The following is a 19330-nucleotide window of genomic DNA, read 5'->3' on the forward strand; positions in this document are numbered from 1 at the left end:
TCCCATAACAGACTGAGTCAACTGAATAAGGAAAAATAAAAATCCAATCTCAAGAGGTGTGAAATAACAGCATGCAGACTATACTTCCCACTCTAGGGCACAGAATACACCAGCGTTGTTCGGCAAAATCGCAACTGGGGGAGTTTCAAACTTTATTATGAAAGCCTCAGGTTTAGAAACTATACTCAAACATGCCACACTTCTTGCCCTTTTGCTCTACATCATCGAGCGGCTCTTTGATGGATTTCGAATTGGCTGAGATTTCAGCTCATTAGTGACATGAGTGGACAAATAAATGCCTGATGTTTTCTCTTTATGTCCATCTCTCTTTTATGTCGAATATCTATTGTCTGCAGGGGGGGTGGGGAAGGAGTGTATTTCTGTCTCTACCTCTCTTGCTCCTTGTGTGTGTATTGAGAGACAGAAAGAAAGAGAAAGAAACACAGAGAAAGGGAGAGAGAGCCATTGTATCTTCCTCTGTATCTGTCTTTGGTCTGGCTGGACACCTGTCTGTGTGTTTATCTGTGTGCTCCTGTGCTTCTCTTCATACATGTTTCAATATCTGTCTGTCTCTTAACTCACTATAAGATCCGATATTTTCGTAAGAAGAAAATGATGTTGTGAACATTCGAAAGAGAAGCATTCCGTGGGGTAAAGCTAAATAGACAATTCCAGCCTCTGTTTCCTCAATTCTTAAATACGTTGTGAGCACCAGCTCCTCTTCTTTCTCTTACTACTAAAGCTCTGCCAACACTTCACTGTCAACGTTGTTAAGTTAGTGAATAGTGAAATCCCCACTGTGACAAAACGGGTCCATCTTTGAGAATCCTCAAGGGAATTTTCTCTCTTACCTTCAGTTAAGCCATTTCTCAGGATGAATTTTTCTGTTTCTATGCCAAATCATATAGAAACGGCAACAACCGCTGGGCACTTCCACATGAATGTATAGTCCAACTTAATATTGTAATTCACAATCTCCTAGGTTCTTCCTCTAAGAAGCCCGAAATGGTCCAGTGTTTATTGCATACACATGTGCAAATACTCAAGACAAATAGGTAACATACTTCAAACAAATCTCGGCTGCTTGAGTAGTGGTTTTAAAAGTTAGCCACGGGCAGTTAGAGGTGGCATTTAATTATGCCAAAACAGATACATTTTCATTTGCAGTTAGTGTCATCCATGGAAAGAAACATTCAACCAATGAAGCAATTATGGGCATGAAGTGTAAAAATGATCAAATATGCATTAACTTAGATGCCAAATAGATCTTAAAGACAGTAGATGTTAAATAGAGGCAAGAGAAGGAAATATTTCTAAGCTATGTAAATTTTTTTCAAAGTATCAAAAATAAAATAATCTTTTTTTTCAAAAAGCTGGCCCAGGAGGCGGAGCCAAGATGGCGGACTAGGCAGACGCTACCTCGGATCCCTCTTACAACAAAGACACGGAAAAACAAGTGAATCGATCACATACATAACAATCTACGAACCCTGAACAACAAACACAGATTTAGAGACGGAGAACGAACTAATACGGGGAAGCAGCGATTGTTTCCAGAGCCTGGAGCCAGCGTACCAGTCAGGTACGGCACAAGCACAGAGACCTGCTCCACCCCCCTGAACTAACCCCGGGACGGGGACCAGCTGGTTCCACGGGCGGCGTGGGACGCAGCCGGTAGGAGAAGTCCCCGGGAGGCAGTGACTGATCTTGGAGCAGAAAGAGCAGCACCCGAGCCGGGGAACCGTCCCACAGGGATTTGGACTGCACGCAGGTACGCCATAAACACGGAGAGTTGCTCCACCCCCTGAACTAACCCCGGGAAGGTGACCATCCGGGTCGCGCGGGCGGCGTAGGACGCAGCCGGTAGGAGAAGTCCCCGGGAGGCAGCGACTGGTATTGGAGCAGGGAGAACAGCGTTCCAGCCGGGACACTCGGTCGCGGCACAAGCACGGGGAGCTACTCCACCCATCTGAACTAACCCCGGGAGGGGGCCCACCTGGTTCACGGGGGCGGCACGGCCACGCGGCTGGAGGGACGAGAAGTCCCCGGGAGGCAGCGACTGATTTTGGAGTCGAGAGTGCACCGTCCCAGTAGGGGAGCCTTGACGCTGGGCGTGGGGCTGGAAGCGGAGGATCTGACCGTGACTCCAGCGGGCCAGACCCCCCGGGGGCAATCTCCACACAGACAGCACACATAGGCGACGCGCCCGCGGGAATCTCAGATATAATAGCCTTTCCAAGCAAGACAAGCAACTCTGGCTATATTCTGAGTTGCTACTCTCCTATCTCTCTGTTCCCTCCCCCACCCTCCCCAGGCGGCTTCATTAACATCTGAATAGCCTGAGCCAGAGGGAGAACTCTGATAGGGATCTGACTGCAGTTTTTTTTTAGCGGATTTTCTGGAAAAACTAGTTTCCCAGTGATGGCTCGGAGACAACAATCCATATCAAACCACTTAAAGAAGCAGACCGTGACAGCTTCTCCAACTCCCCAAACAAAAGAATCAAAATCTTTCCCAAATGAAGATACAATTTTGGAATTATCAGATACAGAATATAAAAAACTAATTTACAGAATGCTTAATGATATCACAAATGAAATTAGGATATCTGCAGAAAAAGCCAAGGAACACACTGATAAAACTGTTGAAGAACTCAAAAAGATTATTCAAGAACATACTGGAAAAATTAATAAGTTGCAAGAATCCATAGAGAGACAACATGTAGAAATCCAAAAGATTAACAATAAAATAACAGAATTAGACAACACACTAGGAAGTCAGAGGAGCAGACTCGAGCAATTAGAATGCAGACTGGGACATCTGGAGGACCAGGGAATCAACACCAACATAGCTGAAAAAAAAATCAGATAAAAGAATTAAAAAAAATGAAGAAACCCTAAGAATTATGTGGGACTCTATCAAGAAGGATAACCTGCGGGTGATTGGAGTCCCAGAACAGGGAGGGGGGACAGAAAACACAGAGAAAATAGTTGAAGAACTTCTGACAGAAAACTTCCCTGACATCATGAAAGACGAAAGGATATCTATCCAAGATGCTCATCGAACCCCATTTAAGATTGATCCAAAAAGAAAAACACCAAGACATATTATCATCAAACTCACCAAAACCAAAGATAAACAGAAAATTTTAAAAGCAGCCAGGGAGAAAAGAAAGGTTTCCTTCAAGGGAGAATCAATAAGAATATGTTCTGACTACTCAGCAGAAACCATGCAGGCAAGAAGGGAATGGGACGACATATACAGAACACTGAAGGAGAAGAACTGCCAACCAAGGATCATATATCCAGCAAAACTCTCTCTGAAATATGAAGGCGAAATTAAGATATTTACAGACAAACACAAGTTTAGAGAATTTGCAAAAACCAAACCAAAGCTACAAGAAATACTAAAGGATATTGTTTGGTCAGAGAACCAATAATATCCGATATCAGCACAACACAAGGTCACAAAACAGAACGTCCTGATATCAACTCAAATAGGGAAATCACAAAAACAAACAAATTAAGATTAATTAAAAAAAAAAATACACATAACAGGGAATCATGGAAGTCAATAGGTAAAAGATCACAATAATCAAAAAGAGGGACTAAATACAGGAGACATTGAACTGCCATATGGAGAGTGATACAAGGCGATATAGAACAATACAAGTTAGGTTTTTACTTAGAAAAATAGGGGTATATAATGAGGTAACCACAAAAAGGTATAACAACTCTATAACTCAAGACAAAAACCAAGAAAAACGTAACGACTCAACTAACATAAAGTCAAACACTATGAAAGTGAGGATCTCACAATTTACTAAGAAAAACGCCTCAGCACAAAAAAGTATGTGGAAAAATGAAATTGTCAACAACACACATAAAAAGGCATCAAAATGACAGCACTAAAAACTTATTTATCTATAATTACCCTGAATGTAAATGGACTAAATGCACCAATAAAGAGACAGAGAGTCACAGACTGGATAAAGAAACACGATCCATCTATATGCTGCCTACAAGAGACACACCTTAGACTTAGAGACACAAACAAACTAAAACTCAAAGGATGGAAAAAAGTATATCAAGCAAACAATAAGCAAAAAAGAAGAGGAGTAGCAATATTAATTTCTGACAAAATAGACTTTAGACTTAAATCCACCACAAAGGATAAAGAAGGACACTATATAATGATAAAAGGGACAATTGATCAGGAAGACATAACCATATTAAATATTTACGCACCCAATGACAGGGCTGCAAGATATATAAATCAAATTTTAACAGAACTGAAAAGCGAGATAGATACCTCCACAATTATAGTAGGAGACTTCAACACACCCCTTTCGGAGAAGGACAGGACATCCAGTAAGAAGCTCAACAGAGACACGGAAGATCTAATTACAACAATCAACCAACTTGACCTCATTGACTTATACAGAACTCTCCACCCAACTGCTGCAAAATATACTTTTTTTTCTAGCGCACATGGAACATTCTCTAGAATAGACCACATATTAGGTCATAAAACAAACCTTTGCAGAGTCCAAAACATCGAAATATTACAAAGCATCTTCTCAGACCACAAGGCAATAAAACTAGAGATCAATAACAGAAGAACGAGGGAAAAGAAATCAAATACTTGGAAAATGAACAATACCCTCCTGAAAAAAGACTGGGTTATAGAAGACATCAAGGAGGGAATAAGGAAATTCATAGACAGCAACGAGAATGAAAATACTTCCTATCAAAACCTCTGGGACACAGCAAAAGCAGTGCTCAGAGGTCAATTTATATCAATAAATGCACACATACAAAAAGAAGAAAGAGCCAAAATCAGAGAACTGTCCCTACAACTTGAACAAATAGAAAGTGAGCAACAAAAGAATCCATCAGGCACCAGAAGAAAACAAATAATAAAAATTAGAGCTGAACTAAATGAATTAGAGAACAGAAAAACAATTGAAAGAATTAACAAAGCCAAAAGCTGGTTCTTTGAAAAAATTAACAAAATTGATAAACCATTGGCTAGACTGACTAAAGAAATACAGGAAAGGAAACAAATAACCCGAATAAGAAATGAGAAGGACCACATCACAACAGAACCAAATGAAATTAAAAGAATCATTTCAGATTATTATGAAAAATTGTACTCTAACAAATTTGAAAACCTAGAAGAAATGGATGAATTCCTTGAAAAACACTACCTACCTAAACTAACACATTCAGAAGCAGAACAACTAAATAGACCCATAACAAAAAAAGAGATTGAAACGGTAATCAAAAAACTCCCAACAAAAAAAAGTCCTGGCCCGGACGGCTTCACTGCAGAGTTCTACCAAATTTTCAGAGAAGAGTTAACACCACTACTACTAAAGGTATTCCAAAGCATAGAAAATGACGGAATACTACCCAACTCATTCTATGAAGCCACCATCTCCCTGATACCAAAACCAGGTAAAGACATTACAAAAAAAGAAAATTATAGACCTATATCCCTCATGAACATTGATGCAAAAATCCTCAACAAAATTCTAGCCAATAGAATCCAACAACACATCAAAAAAATAATTCACCCTGATCAAGTGGGATTTATACCAGGTATGCAAGGCTGGTTTAATATCAGAAAAACCATTAATGTAATCCATCACATAAATAAAACAAAAGACAAAAACCACATGATCTTATCAATTGATGCAGAAAAGGCATTTGACAAAGTCCAACACCCATTTATGATAAAAACTCTTACCAAAATAGGAATTGAAGGAAAATTCCTCAACATAATAAAGGGCATCTATGCAAAGCCAACAGCCAATATCACTCTAAATGGAGAGAACCTGAAAGCATTTCCCTTGAGAACGGGAACCAGACAAGGATGCCCTTTATCACCGCTCTTATTCAACATCGTGTTGGAAGTCTTAGCCAGGGCAATCAGGCTAGACAAAGAAATAAAAGGTATCCGGATTGGCAAGGAAGAAGTAAAGTTATCATTATTTGCAGATGACATGATTATATACACAGAAAACCCTAAGGAATCCTCCAGAAAACTACTGAAACTAATAGAAGAGTTTGGCAGAGTCTCAGGTTATAAAATAAACATACAAAAATCACTTGGATTCCTCTACATCAACAAAAAGAACACCGAAGAGGAAATAACCAAATCAATACCATTCACGGTAGCCCCCAAGAAGATAAGATACTTAGGAATAAATCTTACCAAGGATGTAAAAGACCTATACAAAGAAAACTACAAAGCTCTACTACAAGAAATTCAAAAGGACATACTTAAGTGGAAAAACATACCTTGCTCATGGATAGGAAGACTTAACATAGTAAAAATGTCTATTCTACCAAAAGCCATCTATACATTTAACGCACTTCCGATCCAAATTCCAATGTCATATTTTAAGGGGATAGAGAAACAAATCACCAATTTCATATGGAAGGGAAAAAAGCCCCGGATAAGCAAAGCACTACTGAAAAAGAAGAAGAAAGTGGGAGGCCTCACCTTACCTGACTTCAGAACCTATTATACAGCCACAGTAGTCAAAACAGCCTGGTATTGGTACAACAACAGACACATAGACCAATGGAACAGAATTGAGAACCCAGACATAGATCCATCCACGTATGAGCAGCTGATATTTGACAAAGGACCAGTGTCAATTAACTGGGGAAAAGACAGCCTTTTTAACAAATGGTGCTGGCATAACTGGATATCCATTTGCAAAAAAATGAAACAGGACCCATATCTCACACCATGCACAAAAACTAACTCCAAGTGGATCAAAGACCTAAACATAAAGACTAAAACGATAAAGATCATGGAAGAAAAAATTGGGACAACCCTAGGAGCCCTAATACAAGGTATAAACAGAATACAAAACATTACCAAAAATGATGAAGAGAAACCCGATAACTGGGAGCTCCTAAAAATCAAACACCTATGCTCATCTAAAGACTTCACCAAAAGAGTAAAAAGACCACCTACAGATTGGGAAAGAATTTTCAGCTATGACATCTCCGACCAGCGCCTGATCTCTAAAATCTACATGATTCTGTCAAAACTTAACCACAAAAAGACAAACAACCCAATCAAGAAGTGGGCAAAGGATATGAACACACATTTCTCTAAAGAAGATATTCAGGCAGCCAACAGATACATGAGAAAATGCTCTCGATCATTAGCCATTAGAGAAATGCAAATTAAAACTACGATGAGATTCCATCTCACACCAGCAAGGCTGGCATTAATCCAAAAAACACAAAATAATAAATGTTGGAGAGGCTGCGGAGAGATTGGAACTCTCATACACTGCTGGTGGGAATGTAAAATGGTACAACCACTTTGGAAATCTATCTGGCGTTATCTTAAACAGTTAGAAATAGAACTACCATACAACCCAGAAATCCCACTCCTCGGAATATACCCTAGAGATACAAGAGCCTTCATACAAACAGATACATGCACACCCATGTTTATTGCAGCTCTGTTTACAATAGCAAAAAGTTGGAAGCAACCAAGGTGTCCATCAACGGATGAATGGGTAAATAAATTGTGGTATATTCACACAATGGAATACTACGCATCGATAAAGAACAGTGACGAATCTCTGAAACATTTCATAACATGGAGGAACCTGGAAGGCATTATGCTGAGCGAAATGAGTCAGAGGCAAAAGGACAAATACTGTATAAGACCACTATTATAAGATCTTGAGAAATAGTAAACCTGAGAAGAACACATACTTTTGTGGTTACGAGGGGGGGAGGGAGGGAGGGTGGGAGAGGGTTTTTTTATTGATTAATCAGTAGATAAGAACTGCTTTAGGTGAAGGGAAAGACAACACTCAATACATGGAAGGTCAGCTCAATTGGACTGGACCAAAAGCAAAGAAGTTTCCGGGATAAAATGAATGCTTCAAAGCTCAGTGGAGCAAGCGCGGGGGTCTGGGGAACATGGTTTGCGGGGACTTCTAAGTCAATTGGCAAAATAATTCTATTATGAAATCATTCTGCATCCCACTTTGAAATGTGGCGTCTGGGGTCTTAAATGCTAACAAGCAGCCATCTAAGATGCAGCAATTGGTCTCAACCCACCTGGAGCAAAGGAAAATGAAGAACACCAAGGCCACACGACAACTAAGAGCCCAAGAGACAGAAAGGGCCACATGAACCAGAGACCTACATCATCCTGAGACCAGAAGAACTAGTTGGTGCCCGGCCACAATCGATGACTGCCCTGACAGGGAGCTCAGCAGAGGACCCCTGAGGGAGCAGGAGAGCAGTGGGATGCAGACCCCAAATTCTCATAAGAAGACCAAACTTAATGGTCTGACTGAGACTGGAGGAATCCCGGCGGTCATGCTCTCCAGACCTTCTGTTGACACAGGACAGGAACCATCCCTGAAGACAACTCATCAGACATGAAAGGGACTGGTCAGCGGGTGGGAGAGAGACGCTGATGAAGAGTGAGCTAATTATATCAGGTGTACACTTGAGATTGTGTTGGCAACTCTTGTCTGGAGGGGGGATGGGAGGATAGAGAGAGAGGGAAGCCGGCAAAATTGTCAAGAAAGGAGAGACTGAAAGGGCTGACTCAAGACGGGGAGAGTAAGTGGGAGTAGGGAGTGAGATGTATGTAAACTTATATGTGACAGACTGATTGGATTTGTAAACGTTCACTTGAAGCTTAATAAAAGTCATTATAAAAAAAAAAAAAAAAAAAAAAGCTGGCCCATAGTTCCAGTCTGCACAAGAAGTTTCAACCAAACATGCTATATTAGTAAACTCCAGTCCAAGGATCCTCATTTTCTTCCTCTTCACCAAGCAGAGCAATAAGAGCCCGACGGTTTTATTTTTTAAGGCCCTCTCTGAAAAGTCTTCTCACAAACCAAATTGCATGGAGATGAAATAACCCAAGGGAATGAGAAAACTCAAATAAGATTCCTATGTCTTAAATAGCTGATTCCAATAAACCTTAAATTCCCCCAAATTACTGTTTTAACAGTAATTTCCCTTTGCATTTCAGGTCTATGTAGAATATGAATACAGGAAGTTACTGTATAAATATAGAAATTGCCTATATAAATTGTGAATTTATATCTTATATTATCTAAAGAAAACACATATGATGTCACACTGGAGTGGCTAAAAAAAATTGTAGAGATTGAAAGTATGAATATTAAGAAATATACTAGACCAGGTCTATTTGTTATCTTCTTCCACCCAAATATAACACTGGGCTGCTCTAGAGTTGTATGGTGTCACACATGGCCAAAGTGGAGGAAATAAAGTCAAGCTGCAAATTAAAGCCAAATACCAAGTAAGAGATTTAGGCAAAACACTTTGGGACACTTAGATAAATACACAGCCCCAAAGTCAGGGAAAATATTTGCAAGCCTGGTTTTGGAAGAGATCTTAATCTAAGCAGTTGTATAATCTAATAACTCAGAGAAATCATAGCGTATTTAATTATTTATCATTTGATTGTGCCTCTGTATCTCCCAGAGGCAGGGAGCTTCTCAAGGACAGCGGAAGTGTCTTAATCACTTTTTTATCCAAAGAGTCCCACAGTGTACCTGGTGTACATGCACCAAGTAAGCACTGGTTTCAATGAATGAATAAACAAACATTGAATGATGGAACTGTATACAGTATTCTCATTGCTTTGTCCCAGGCACTACTGTAATTAATATGCAGAAATGGTTGTCATAATTCTCCAAGCAAGAGATCTCAAAATAAAACAGCCAGCCTCTGAAGGAAAAACCTTGAAATTTTCAACATATCTTGCTTATGAAATGGAAACTTACATAAAAGAATTTAAAACAAATGGAAGGTGTAGATTTCCGAAAATTCAGAGTTTATAAGGTCTTAAAATGTGAAATAAATAACCATTCCCATCCAAAATATCTTGGAGGAAATAAATACATAACTGAATGCTATTTTAAAGACACTTTTCAGGCAGGAAAACCTTAACATCGGTGGCACAGGTAGAACGGCATTCTTGGAATTCTTTCGGAATGGACTCGGAAATGGGTTGCTTTAATATCGCAGGAGCTACTGTTTCACGCCTACATTTCTCCTGTGTAAGTCAAATCAAATATATCATGTAAACCAATATAGACTAACGCACACGAAAGAAAGAAACTTTAATTTGACCATTGTAGTTGCTGTTATCAAGCACCGACTCTCAAATTCAGCAATTCAGCTCCAACTACCCTCCCAGCACAAGGTTCCCTTCAGCAGTGCCCACTGGGGAGCAAAAGCCTTTTTGGAGACTGAAATCTTAAGTAGCCACTTTCCTAGCCATTCCCAGCTTGAAGGAAACCCTTCCACTGAGTCTAACTGATAATTTGGTAGTCCCCGTTGTCCACTTGGGGCGAAAATGTGGGAGAATGATTAACAAGAAAGACAGGGCTCACCAAAGCTAAACTTCTGTACCTACACCCTACCCACCCCCTTGGCTTCCTTGCCTTGGAGCTTTAGACAGGTGGGAGGGGGGCGGGTACCTCTGGGGAGGAGATGCAACTAACTTTGCCGCACCACCACCTCTTTCCCAACCCGACACCCCAAATCAGGTCCGACTAGTAACTGATGCCACCAGGTAAGGCTGCCTGCGCCTTCCTCCCCCCTTGGGATGGGATGGAGAGGGTGGGGGGCACGCGTGGGCGGGATGGAAGTGAGGGTGCTCCGAGCCGCAACTCTTCTTACCGCTGGAGCGCCTGACGATGTTCTCCAGAAATGTGTTCTGCGGTGCCACCAGCCCTCTCTTGCCCCCCGGCATCCTGGGTCTGGAGAGCGGCGGCCAGGTTCCGCGGCGGGGGAGGGGGGGATGCAGGAAGAGAAGGTGGAGGCAAAGGAGGAAGAGGTGGAGGAGAAGATCGAGCCGAAAGAAGAGGGGGTGCGGCGGCGGCGACGGTGTCCCCTGACTGTGTCTCGAGCCCGACCCGGATGCGCAGCTCTGGGGAAGAGGACCAGGCAGTTCATGGTAGTAGCGCTCCCCCGGCCGCCGCTGCCCAGACTGTGGCGGTGCCGCACACGGAGCTCGGGAACTGCAGGCTCCTCGGGGCACAGTGCGCCTGCGCCGCCCCCGCTGTCGCTGTCCCGCCGGTGCTGAGGCTGCTGCCGCGGCGGCGGTCGCCCGGGCGCGGGCTCAGCATTTCTCCCCCTGGCCCGCGCCCCGGGGCCGGGGGAGCGGGAAGAGTGGACTCAGGCCCGCCTTCTTCCAGCGCCCCTAGGTCCAGAGCAGACCACTTTACTGCGCCTTCCTCTCCCCCTGCCCCTACCCCACCCCGGTCGCGCAGCTGGATTGCAGCTGCCCAGGGAAGCCCAACTTCGGCCCGGCTGTGCGCCCGGTGGCCGCTCCTCTTTCTCCAGAGATGGAGGCAAGCGCTCGCTGTCCAGTGGGGCTGGGGAGCGGCAGAGGCAGCGGAGTCGCAGGCAGGGGCGCAGGGAGAGCAATGAGCGGCCAGGGAGGTCCCGAGCCCCGGCGGCTCCGCGGACGCGGGTACCCGGGCGAAGGTGCTGAGCCGGGACTTACTGAGCGGCGCCCGGGGACGCAGAGCAGCCACCTGACGCTGCGACCGCCCCCCTCCGGGCTTCGGCACCCGGAGCCTGGACAGATGAGCTCTCAGCACCCCCGCCCCACCCAACACCCGACACAGGGACGCAGCGCCCAGCGGGCGCCCAGAAGGGCCCCTGCGCCCAGGGCTGGCTCCGGCGCGCCCGGGTGCGTGCGGGCTGCACGGAGGAGCGAGCTCAGCCGGAGGCTGCCGAGCGCCGTGGGCGTGCGGAGGGGCGGGCCAGCGCGGCAAAGTTGCGGAGAAGGTTGCACCTGACGCAAGGAGTAGGGAGGGCGGGTGAACAATTCACAACCAAGAGACCGGGAGTGCGGCGGTAGGAAAAACAGCGGCGTGGAAAACAGAGATGGAAAAACATTGAAGGTGGTGAGGGCGAAGCTGCCCAGGGCTGGGGCGGGGCAGGAATAGTCTCTAAACCCCTTATATCTGCTCGGAACCCTGGACCGGAGAGGAACCGCTAGAAACAGGGTATACAAGTCGGGATCTGCCACAAAGAGGGGAAAATGGCTTAAGTGAGGAGAGAGATGGAAATAAACGGGCGCCCAGCCAGCCGTGGCACCTTCTTTTGTCTAAGGCAGTGGTTCTCAGAGGGACCCAAACTGGCAGCATCAGCATCACCTGGGAATTTGTTAGCAATGCAAATTATCAGGCTCTGCGGGATGAGTCAGAATCGATTGCACGGTAAAGGGTTTTTTTTTTTTTAAAACTCCAGACCAAGAAGCCCTGGTGGCACAGCGGTTAAGCGCTCGGCTACCAATGGAAAGGTCGGTGGTTGGAACCCACCAGCCATTCTGGGGGAGAAGAATGTGGCAATCCGCTTCCAAAAAGATTACCCAAAACCAAAACCATTGCCCGTTCCGTCAAATGTGGACTCAGAGCGACTCTATAGGACGGAGTAGAACCGCCCCATGCTGTTTCCAAGACTAAATCTTTAAGGAAACAGACTGCCACGTCTTTCTCCCTCGGAGCGGCTGGTGGGCCCCAACCGTAGACATTCCGAGCTTTTGGTTAGCAGCCCAGGCTTAACCCCTGCACCGCCAGGACTCCTTCCACAAAGATTAAAAAACCGATAACCAAACCTGTTGCCGTCGAGTGGATTCCGACTCAGCACAGGGTAGAACTGCCCCCATAGAGTTTCTAAGGAGCACCTGGTGGATTTGAACCGCCAACGTTTTGGTTAGCAGCCATAGCGCTTAACCACTACACCACCAGGGCTTCCTCCATGCAGCTTACAGCCTTGGAAACCCTATGAGGCAGTTCTACTATGTCCTATAGGGTCGCTATGAGTCGGAATCCACGCAATAGCACCCAACAACTCCAGATCTACTACTGAATCAAACTCTGGACATGGGCCCAACAGGTGTTTTAATAAGCCCTCCAGGTGAATAGGATAGACGTTCAAGTTTGAGAAGCACTGTTCGAACGGTGCTCCTCCAGAGACTCCACCTGGGCAGGTCCGGAAAGGCAGGGGTGTGAAAAGTGCCAGGGGTAGGGGGGACAAAAAGTGCGCTGTGGCAGGGTCCGTGGTTCGTGGCAAAGCGTTGAGTGGGGAAGGCGACAGGAGAGTTGCATAGGAACGTCCCCTTTTGCTGCTGTCAGTGTATTCTAAGGGCTTTTTAGAAGTGATCACGGTCAGGCTTCAGGCTATCAGAAGCAGAGGGATTCACCAGACTCCATTGGAGTGAACATCTGCTCTTGGAGACCCACATCTGACCTTGTTTGGAGTACCCTAGACCACGGTCTCCCCAGAGCACCTGGATTAAGCGCTGTTGCTTGTGGCTAAGAGAGTTAAACGCACAACTAGGATCCAAGCTTTAGCTTAGGGTCATTACTCTGCTCTCTTCCCTGGAATTTCCACCCACCCGCCCAGAGTTTAGGCGGCTGAGCAAACCGAGAAGGTTGAGGCAAGGCAAAGAGCCGTTCTGCTAAGATTCTTCCTACAAAAAATTAAGACTCGATCCAATAACACTTGGCTAATCTCTTCTGAACACTGTTGGTTTATCCCCCTACAGCTAGAACGTCTTTCAAACTGCATTAGGGTGTCTTTCGTTAAATAACAAGGGTATCAGGCGCAGACTGGATCCTGCGGTTTGCCCATCACCAGCCGGAGTCAGTGACTGAGGTTCCAGCTCCCTCCCTGTGGTGGCCGGGGAGTATGCAGGAAGTGGAACTTGAAACCCCACCCCACCCCAGCCTTAAACATATGATTGAATTTCCCCCCTCTAATCGGTTTTGTATGATGTATGTTTATTGAGACCGGGCTACTACGCCGACAATGATCCTAATCAGCCATTCACTGGCTGCGTGGCGAACAGGCAGGCTAATTTTTTTTTAATATATAAAATTGATAGATTGCTATCCTAGACTTCTAATGTGATATAATTCCATCATCATCATTAACAGGGAATAGTTCAAATCTATATGTTCTTTGGCACATCATCAGCTGCCCACATCTCGCCTCTGGGTATTGATACAAAATCTCGGCTTCCCAGCACGTCCCTCTTCCTAGTCATTCCTCTGTGGGTGTATTAGCTCACACTTCTCAAAGAGGAAACTCTTTTGGTCTCCATTAAGACACAGTCACACAATTACTGGTAAAACTTCCCTGTTTATTTCCAACTGCAGATCAATTAAAATCACATTTATTCTTTGTCCTTAATAATGATGCAGCAGTCTAACTTTTGGATTATAATAAATTACTGTAAAAAAAAAAAACTTGGTGGTTATAAAGTGCCAAGTCATTGGATTATACACTTGTCTTAATCTTCTAGTCTAGATTTTCCGTTTTACAGAAGAAGAAAAGACCTAGAAAGATGAAGTGACTTGTTCAAGACGACATCATGCGTTGGAGGCTGTACTGAGACTAGAATCAGGTCTCCTGACCCTGTAATCAGGGCTTCTTGTAAATCATAGAAAATAAGCTGATCTTCAGTTAATGTGGTAACAAACGGCCACATCCAGGGATCTCCATTGCCAGTGATTTTGCAGCATTGAAGGGAACAGAGACTCCAGCCACAACTTGAAACAGCTCCCATTCAAAATAGGGTTAAGGAAAATAGAGCAGCACCGTATGGACTAACTGGCCCTAAGGAATGTGCTGGCAGATTGCAGCAAGGTGCCAATACAGCATCTTAAAAGCGTTTTGCAGACAGGTCCATATGTTGTGACCAAACCAGATGATTTAGCCGGTGAGACAGCAATCAAAAAGTCCCAATGTCATGAAAAGGGTTTTTCACGTTTGCTTGTTTTATTGCAGAGATGCCATTTTAAAGCACAATCATTTGTCCTTTTCTTCTGTCACTTGTGGTAAAGTAATTAGAGTGCTGTAGTCTGCTGGAACCAAGAGTTCCAACCCCCAGCGGTGCTGACCCGAGTCACAGCGGAATGAAATCTAGCTGAATCGCGGGTGCATTACACACTAACAGCAACCAACATAAAAGCCAAGACCTAGAAACTGATGTATTAGAAAGTAATGATTTGTAATTGTTGCTGGCTCACAGAAGGATTGTTTTATCAAGAACCTCTCCTTCGAAGATTTTAAAAAATATAGTTTTATGGTAGCTGGAATTGTGTGTAAGTTCTCAGAAATGCCTTAGAAATAGGTCCTGTCTGACTTACTGTTTAATCCCGTAGGTGCAAATGGCCCACCCAATACTCTGTAGGAGACTGATTTTTCTCCCCATCCCTGTTCACCAGGTCCAAGGTGCGGTATTTGGATGTTAAATGAGTGGCTCTGGTGAAGGAATGGGAAGAAGGAAGGAAGACAGGGCAGGGCAGGAAGTTACTCTCCACCCTGGCCTCGGGATTAGACTCATTAGCAACAGCATCAGTCCATTCCACTTCCTCCTCCCCAACCCACTTACCAAGCCTCACTCTGTGCCTTCCCTAGAGCTCTAGCCCAGCAGTGAAATATCCAAACATTACTTCATTCTTTTGCATGCACAAAGTCTCACACTTACACACACACCTATCCCCCTATACACACACACACACACACACACACACCTATCCCCCTATACACACACACACACACAGAATCTAAATTGAGAGAAAGCTGATGAGGAAAACGGCATAGTGTAGAGGTTCAACCAGAGCTCCCAACCAGTTCATTCCAGTTTGCATTTTGACCCCAGATATACTGAATCAAATCTACATTTTAACAAGATCCCCGGGTGATTCTTATATATATTTTGAGAACCGCTGCTCTAGGAGTGGTTCTCAGAATTGGTCCCTAACCAGCAGCATTAGCATCACCTGGGAGCTTGTTAGAAATGCAAATTCTCAGCAGGGGTTCAGACCCAAGCAAACTGGGTTTGAAACCACAGGTTCAATGCTTGGACTCTGGACCCAGGCTGCCTGAGATTTTATCTGACCTCTCTCACTTATTTCCTATGTATAACCTAGGTCATGTTATATAACCTCAGTTTCCCCTTCTATGAAATGGGAATATAAAAATACCTCTCATAGGGATGTTATGAGGACTAAATGAGTTCCTATTTGAAGTCCCTTATAATAATATTGTACATGTAATATGTTTAAAGTGAATATATAAGCCTTTTCATCCCCTTCTACTTTCATTTGTTGTAACTGCCAAAAGAACAAACAAATCTGTCTTGGCAGAAGGACAGCTGGAGTGTTCCTTCGAATCAAGGATGGCGAGACTTTGTCTCACATACTTTGGACATGGTATCAGGAGTGATAGGTCCATGGAGAAGGACATCATGCTTGGTAAAGGGTCAGTGAAGAAGAGGAAGACCCTCAACGAGATGGACTGACACAGTGCTGCAACGACGGCCTCAAGCATAGTGAGGATGGCGCAGGACGAAGCAGTGTCTCGTTCTGTTGTACATAGGGTTGCTGTGAGTTAGAATTGACTCAACGGCTGCTAACAACAAGGTAGTAGTTTTTACTAATGGTAAGACACTGAAATTTTGGTGTGGTTTGCAACCATAACATAACCTAGTACAGGTTATGAACTTGCATTAAGTATAGGAAATTAGGGGAACAATACTTCTCAACGTTAGCTGTACATTAGAATCACCTGTTTATAAAAATCTCAAAGACCAGACCACAGCCCAGACCAAGCAAATCAAAATCTCTGAGGGTGGGATCCAAGTATCAGTAGTTTTTAAAGGTCTCCAGGTGATTTCAATGTGCAAAAAGGTTGAGAATCACTTCTTTAGAGCAATGTTCACTCTGTGGAAACTTCTGGGATTTAGTGTGCCAAGATCTTCAACTCCCAAGGATCAGATCTTTGGTTATACCTGTCCAACAAAGACCCAACCCTTATCCACCCAAGTGAGTTGCTCCATATTTGTTCCTGCTGAGCATCTCAGGAGAAAGCCACAAAACCTCCAAGACTGGTGCACCATAAATTCAAGGACTCCGAACTCACTGGACCCTCTTAATGTAGCCCACCAATCCTATATATCCCCTGCCTGCTGTTTCTTTTATTCTCTACAGTAGCTTTTTCAAAGCTTGTCCACTGTCTTATTTAACAGCAATACCACAAGCGGATGGTTTTCACAAAGAGAAATTTATTCTCTCACAATTTAGGAGGCTAGAAGTCTGAATTCAGGGTGCCAGCTCCAGCAGAACGCTTTCTCTCTCTGTCAGCTCTGGGGGAAGGTCCTTGACATCAATCTTCCCCAGTCGAGGAGCTTCTCAACACAGGGACCCCAGGTCCAAAGGACACGCTATTCTCCAGGCTCTTGTTTCTTGGTGGGATGAAGTACCCCCTGTCTCCCTGCTCACTTCTCTTAAAAAAGACTGATTTAAAATACAACTTAATCTTGTAGATTGAGTCCTATCCATTAACATTACTGCTAATCCCACCTCATTAATATCATAGATGTAGGATTTACAACACGTAAGAAAATCATATCAGATGACAAAATGGGAGACAATCACACAATATTGGGAATGACAGCCTAGCCACACAGGTGACTCTTAGGCCAGCAACAAAAATGCAGCAACGTGGGTGTGTACTTTCTGCTCAGGAAAGCCCACTAGGGACTCAGTATGCCCGGGGTTATTATTGGGGGCTGGTCATGTAGGCACCCTCTGACTAGCATGTACCAAAATTCCAGACTCCCACACACATTTTGGGGGGACACAACTCAATCCATAATATCCACTCTCTTCATACCTTGGATATAAACCACTCACCTTTAGAAGAAGATTTCATGGAGAACAGAGATCCAGCAATGTCTTCACTCTTCAGACATTTCCTGTCTTTTTCCTCCTTTCATTTTTATTCTAGGTGACAAGGAAGAAATGTCCCTCATGCTCTCTTCATAGTACTATGGATCATATTCACTTGTGCCTCTAGAGGAAACTCTACTGACTGTCCCAATTCCCCTCTTCAATATTTAAAGATGCTTTAAAAATGCTCTCCCATCCCGTCATAATCCACCTTCTCAGAAGAGTGATCTGTAGTAGGTGTTTCCACTTCCTTGCTTCAGTTCACTCCTTAATTAACCCACCACAGATCAGCTGCCACCCGCACAACTTCCCTGCGATTGCCTTCCCAAAGGTCATTTATTTTTAAATTGCCAAATCCAGTGAGGCAATCTTATTCCTAATTTTATTTTATCTGCCAATGGCATTTGACCGTTTCCACTCCATTAGTCTTGAAATATTCTCCACCTTAGACTGCCTGGTTTTGAATCCTGGCTGTGGTTACAACCTCAGGCATTTTAATTAACATATCTGTGCCTGACTTTCTTTACCTATACAAAAAAAAAAAAGGCATAGGAATAGTGCCTACCTCATATAGTTTATGTAAGGCTTAAATAACACAGGTGCACAATCTTGTATCCATACTTCTAAAATACAAAACTGTGAAATCCTAAAGTTTCTTTTTCATAAATTTGTCAAAAACTCACTTTCCAGAAACATCTGACCTGAATTGACATGAAGATATTTGTATTCTTTCTTTATCCCACTTTGGTGTGAATATTCGTATATATATATATATATTCTCACCTCCACCCTAGACCAGAAAAACAATTCCATGTGCTAAGTGACAAGAGATAAGTTGGAGAAGCAACAAAGAGTGTTATACCCTGCCCTAATGCAGGAAGAGCACTGGATCTCCATGAAAAATGACAGAAACCCCATATAGGTTTGGAAGCGAAGACAGAGATCTTCCCCATCTTCTGGGTAGAACCTCAAGAAGGCAAAAAGACCATAGAGAAGAAATGGTTGAGTCAGTTAGTCAGACAGAGGGAAACTTAATTAGCATACAGAAATTCCCCAAGCTTTGATGGGAGTCCCTGGGTGGTACAAACGGTTAGTGTGCTCCTCTGCTAACCAAAAGTTTGGAGGTTCAAGTCCACCTCGAAGGAAAGGCCTGGCGATCTACTTCCAAAAACTCAGCCACTGAAAACTCTATAGTACAGTTCTATTCTGACACACATGAGGTCACCATGAGTTGGAATCCGCTCCATGGCAACTGGTTTGGTTTTTGTTTTTTGGTGGGCACGAGCATAACCGAATGATTCTTTCATTCCCAGAAGATATACCCAGGAAGCAGAGAAAGTGAAATTTTATCAGATATATTGGTTTTATTTACCCTTCTGCCTCCCTTACTACATTGTGAATTCCTTTAGGTCAAGGATCATGTCTTCTGTATGTATATTAGTTAGCTATGATTCAGTGCCGACAACATACAAGCCACTCAATAGACTGATTAGTTAATTATTTAATGCTGTTGGTGAAATGGGAACCCCTGGTGGTTAAGTG

At 43.8% G+C, this 19330-nt stretch overlaps 1 protein-coding gene across 1 annotated transcript in view; it reads right to left on the reverse strand.

The window, feature by feature from the left end:
• KCNH5 (potassium voltage-gated channel subfamily H member 5) overlaps positions 1-11237 on the reverse strand; it is a 354554-nt gene extending 343317 nt beyond the window's left edge. The window contains exon 1 of the mRNA XM_049899538.1: positions 10716-11237. Within this exon, the coding sequence (XP_049755495.1) occupies positions 10716-10788 (73 nt within the window). The 5' untranslated portion in view covers positions 10789-11237. The remainder of the gene's footprint in view (positions 1-10715) is intronic.
• Positions 11238-19330: the final 8093 nt, after the last annotated feature.

This window comes from Elephas maximus, chromosome 10, assembly GCF_024166365.1.
Source record: "Elephas maximus indicus isolate mEleMax1 chromosome 10, mEleMax1 primary haplotype, whole genome shotgun sequence".
NCBI classification, from domain to species: Eukaryota; Metazoa; Chordata; class Mammalia; order Proboscidea; family Elephantidae; genus Elephas; species Elephas maximus.